Source organism: Brassica napus, chromosome C6, assembly GCF_020379485.1.
Source record: "Brassica napus cultivar Da-Ae chromosome C6, Da-Ae, whole genome shotgun sequence".
Classification (NCBI taxonomy): domain Eukaryota; kingdom Viridiplantae; phylum Streptophyta; class Magnoliopsida; order Brassicales; family Brassicaceae; genus Brassica; species Brassica napus.
In genome coordinates, this window is record NC_063449.1 from 15,541,610 (window position 1) to 15,545,369 (window position 3,760).

Sequence of the window (3,760 nt, forward strand, 5' to 3'; positions counted from 1 at the left end):
ATATTTTTAATTTCTCAAGATGATCTTTTTGCTATTGCTCATAATAGGATTGCAAACGAAGACTTCTGAAGACATTATTGACAACAGTTATTTTGTCTCTATTTTTCATTTTGTTTTGTTTTCTGATACATTGTTCCTTTTATATTTTATTAGACTATTGCTTATGTTTCATTTAATCTTATATTTATAATTTACCTTTATGCAAACAAATATACAATTTAATTTTAAAGTCCATCGCATATAAATTTATATTGACATACTAAAATTTTTAGCTATAACCCGTACTTTCTTACATATATTTTTCTTACTATGACTTTAACTTTTATTATGTCTACGTATTAAAAATTATAATACTTTTAAATCTATTCGCTCCGTGCAGGGCGCGGATTATCACCTAGTATACAAGTATTTGACATTACATATTTAAGAAAGAGGAATATGATGCCGTAAAACGCAACATGGTTATTTGTTTATTCGTAATGAATCAAATTTCTTTGTATTAACAACTCAATCCTTGCTTCGATAACAGTATATAAAATTTGGAAAATTTGTTACGTTAATATTATGTAAATTTTACTTCAGAAAGAGACAGCAAGTCGGGAGGTGGAGAACGTGGAGGAAAAAAATCATTGCAAATATTCGTACGTAATGAGTTTACTTCAGTCGTCCCCATGCAAATTCTCATGCACGCAAACTTTTCTTTATAAACCATTCCAAGTTCACGATTTAGTCATCATCATCAAATTACCTATCAACAAAAAGCAAATTAAAACAACTAAGAAAGAACTGAAGAAAGCAACCCATAACAATGCTCTTAACCATGGAAATTCCAAAAGCTCACTTCTCTTTGGCCATTCTTGTCATTCTCTTTGCGGTTTCAAGTAGCCAAAATGTTGGCAACCCGGCCTGTAAGGCTAAAGAACCCTTCAACTGCGACAATCCCCTTACATTCAACCGAACTAGTTTTCCAAAGAACTTCACTTTTGGTGCGGCTACTTCCGCCTACCAGGTACATATCTCTTTGTTACTAACCGTTTTAAAAGATATATATAGCGATCTGTTAAGATTATTTTTATCTATATAAAACCCGGCCGGCATGATTTATATATATTTGTACCAGATTGAAGGTGCAGCACATAGAGCACTTAACGGATGGGACTATTACACTCATAGATATCCAGGTCATAAAAATCATTCATTAAAAAATTCCCCTTATAATTAAATAGCATGTATGGGAAATTAAGTGTACAAACAACGGATGGGACGATTTCACTCATAGAAATTTAAGTGTCCAGTTCATGCTCAAAATTCGGTTTGCTATATATGTACAGAGAAAGTTCCAGATCACAGTTCCGGAGACCTTGCTTGTGATTCGTATGATCTTTACAAGGTGAGAAGCTATCATTGATGAATGTGTGTATACATGTAGTTTTTCGATTTCAGAAATGTAATTTAACACTTGAACTCTCATATGATTAACAGGAGGATGTCAAATTACTGAAAAGAATGAAGGCTCAAGCCTACCGGCTCTCAATAGCATGGTCTAGGGTCTTACCAAGTAAGTGCATATGATATGAACATAATTTTATTAATGTTAGTATTGATATTATTGCTATTATATTATTATTATATTTTTAACTAATGTGATTATTGTATATATGCTTACCTTTAGAGGGAAGATTGATAGGAGGGATAGACGAAAACGGGATCAAATACTACAATAACCTCATCAATGAGTTAAAAGCAAATGGTAAAAATGTTATACAATTTTGTATTCTTCACAATACATATATGAGCAAATTCTAATTGTCTGATGAATAAATGTGTGAATAAAGGCATAGAACCGTACGTAACAATCTTTCACTGGGATGTTCCCCAAACTCTAGAAGATGAGTATGGAGGTTTCTTGAGCCGGCGTATAGTGTAAGTGCATTAAATAAATTATATATTGCACCTGTTTTTCTTTGTGTTAGCTTATGTTATTTATGTACATCACATCAGATCTATCTTTTATCGAATATGTATGATACATGGACAGGGAGGACTACAAAAACTATGCCGAGCTTCTATTCCAGAGGTTTGGAGACAGAGTCAAATTTTGGATCACTTTAAACCAACCTTACTCTCTTGCAAGCAAAGGTTATGGAGATGGATCGTATCCGCCTGGACGGTGCACTGGCTGTGAATTTGGAGGAGATTCTGGAACCGAACCTTATATAGTTGGACATAACCAACTTCTAGCTCATGCAAAAGTTGTAGCATTATACAGAAAAAGATATCAGGTTCATATACTTACCAAATATGTCATAAATTTTTCCTTCCAAAATTATTTGTATGTGGTATATGTATCTTATAATCCAAAAATATCAATGCATGCAGAAATTACAAGGTGGTAAGATAGGAACGACCTTGATCGGGAGATGGTTCACCCCATTAAACGAAAATAGCATTCGCGACACGGCTGCTGCAAAGCGAGCATTTGATTTCTTCGTCGGATGGTATATTTATATATCTATACGTCAATTATTTGACTCTCACATCTCATGAATATACACGAACAAACATATATATTTATATATAAAGCTTTGGTTATAAATCCTTGAAATTTGACAAATATACTTGCAGTATTTAATTCATATTTTTTGTAATATATATTAAGGTTTTTGGATCCACTGGTCTATGGAAGATATCCAAAGATAATGGGACAGATGGTCGGAAATAGATTACCAAAATTCACACCCCAAGAATCAAAATTAGTCAAAGGATCACTTGATTTTCTAGGGTTGAACTATTACGTTACTCAATATGCGACCAACGCACCTCGTTCCACACAACCTAATGTCATAACCGATGCAAGAGTTACTCTTGGATGTATGTATAAAACATTGTGTTTCTTATATGTATATGCGTGTGTGTGTGGGTTTGCTAAACTCATATAATTTTCTCTACTTTCCTACAGATTATCGCAACAGAGTACCAATTGGTGTCCAGGTTATCATCGACTTTGATTTAGAATCATTATTTTTTTTTAAAGAGATCATAGCATTTTTTCAATTTCCAATCTTTCTTTTATGTTCCCTTCTTGTGCAGGCGCCTAGCTTTGTCTACTACCCCCCAGGGATCCGTCAGATTCTAAATTATATCAAAAACAAATACGGAAACCCACTTACCTACATTACTGAAAATGGTACTTACATATCATCATACCAGTACATATACGATTCACCAATGAAAACGTTATATATATCTGGTTAAAATCTTGTGTTAAATTTTCAGGAGTTGCTGATCTTGATACCGGAAACTTAACGCTGCCAGATGCTCTTGCTGATAATGGACGAATTCAAAATCACTGCAGCCATCTTTCATGTCTCAAATGCTCTATCGAGTGAGTTTTAATGATTCATACTTAATTTATTTAACATACTTTTGAGAATTATAAGTGTGTTAACATTATTTCAAATATATTACAGTGATGGATGCAACGTAGCAGGGTATTTTGCATGGTCTTTGATGGATAACTACGAGTTCGGAAATGGTTACACTCTCCGCTTTGGTATGAATTGGGTCAATTTCACTAATCCTGGTGATCGAAGAGAAAAAGCTTCTGGCAAATGGTTTTCTGAGTTCATAATCAAACACTAAGAGGAATCAATAGATTTAAACAAATTATGTGCATCCAACCTATTGAATCTAATAATTACTCTACTCTATGTATTGTTTGTTTTATTTTTATTATAATTAATTAATAAAGCTTCGATGA

At 33.2% G+C, this 3,760-nt stretch overlaps 1 protein-coding gene across 1 annotated transcript; it reads left to right on the plus strand.

Annotated features, from left to right (window-relative positions):
* Positions 1–445: 445 nt before the first annotated feature.
* Positions 446–3,760, plus strand: LOC106430589 (myrosinase 4-like). Its single transcript, XM_048761803.1, has 13 exons — positions 446–1,009; positions 1,121–1,181; positions 1,332–1,390; positions 1,483–1,558; positions 1,673–1,750; positions 1,836–1,923; positions 2,039–2,282; positions 2,380–2,498; positions 2,660–2,871; positions 2,960–2,991; positions 3,091–3,187; positions 3,277–3,385; positions 3,471–3,760. Exons 1-13 carry the CDS (start codon positions 809–811, stop codon positions 3,640–3,642), a joined length of 1,548 nt encoding a protein of 515 aa, XP_048617760.1. The 5' UTR covers positions 446–808; the 3' UTR covers positions 3,643–3,760.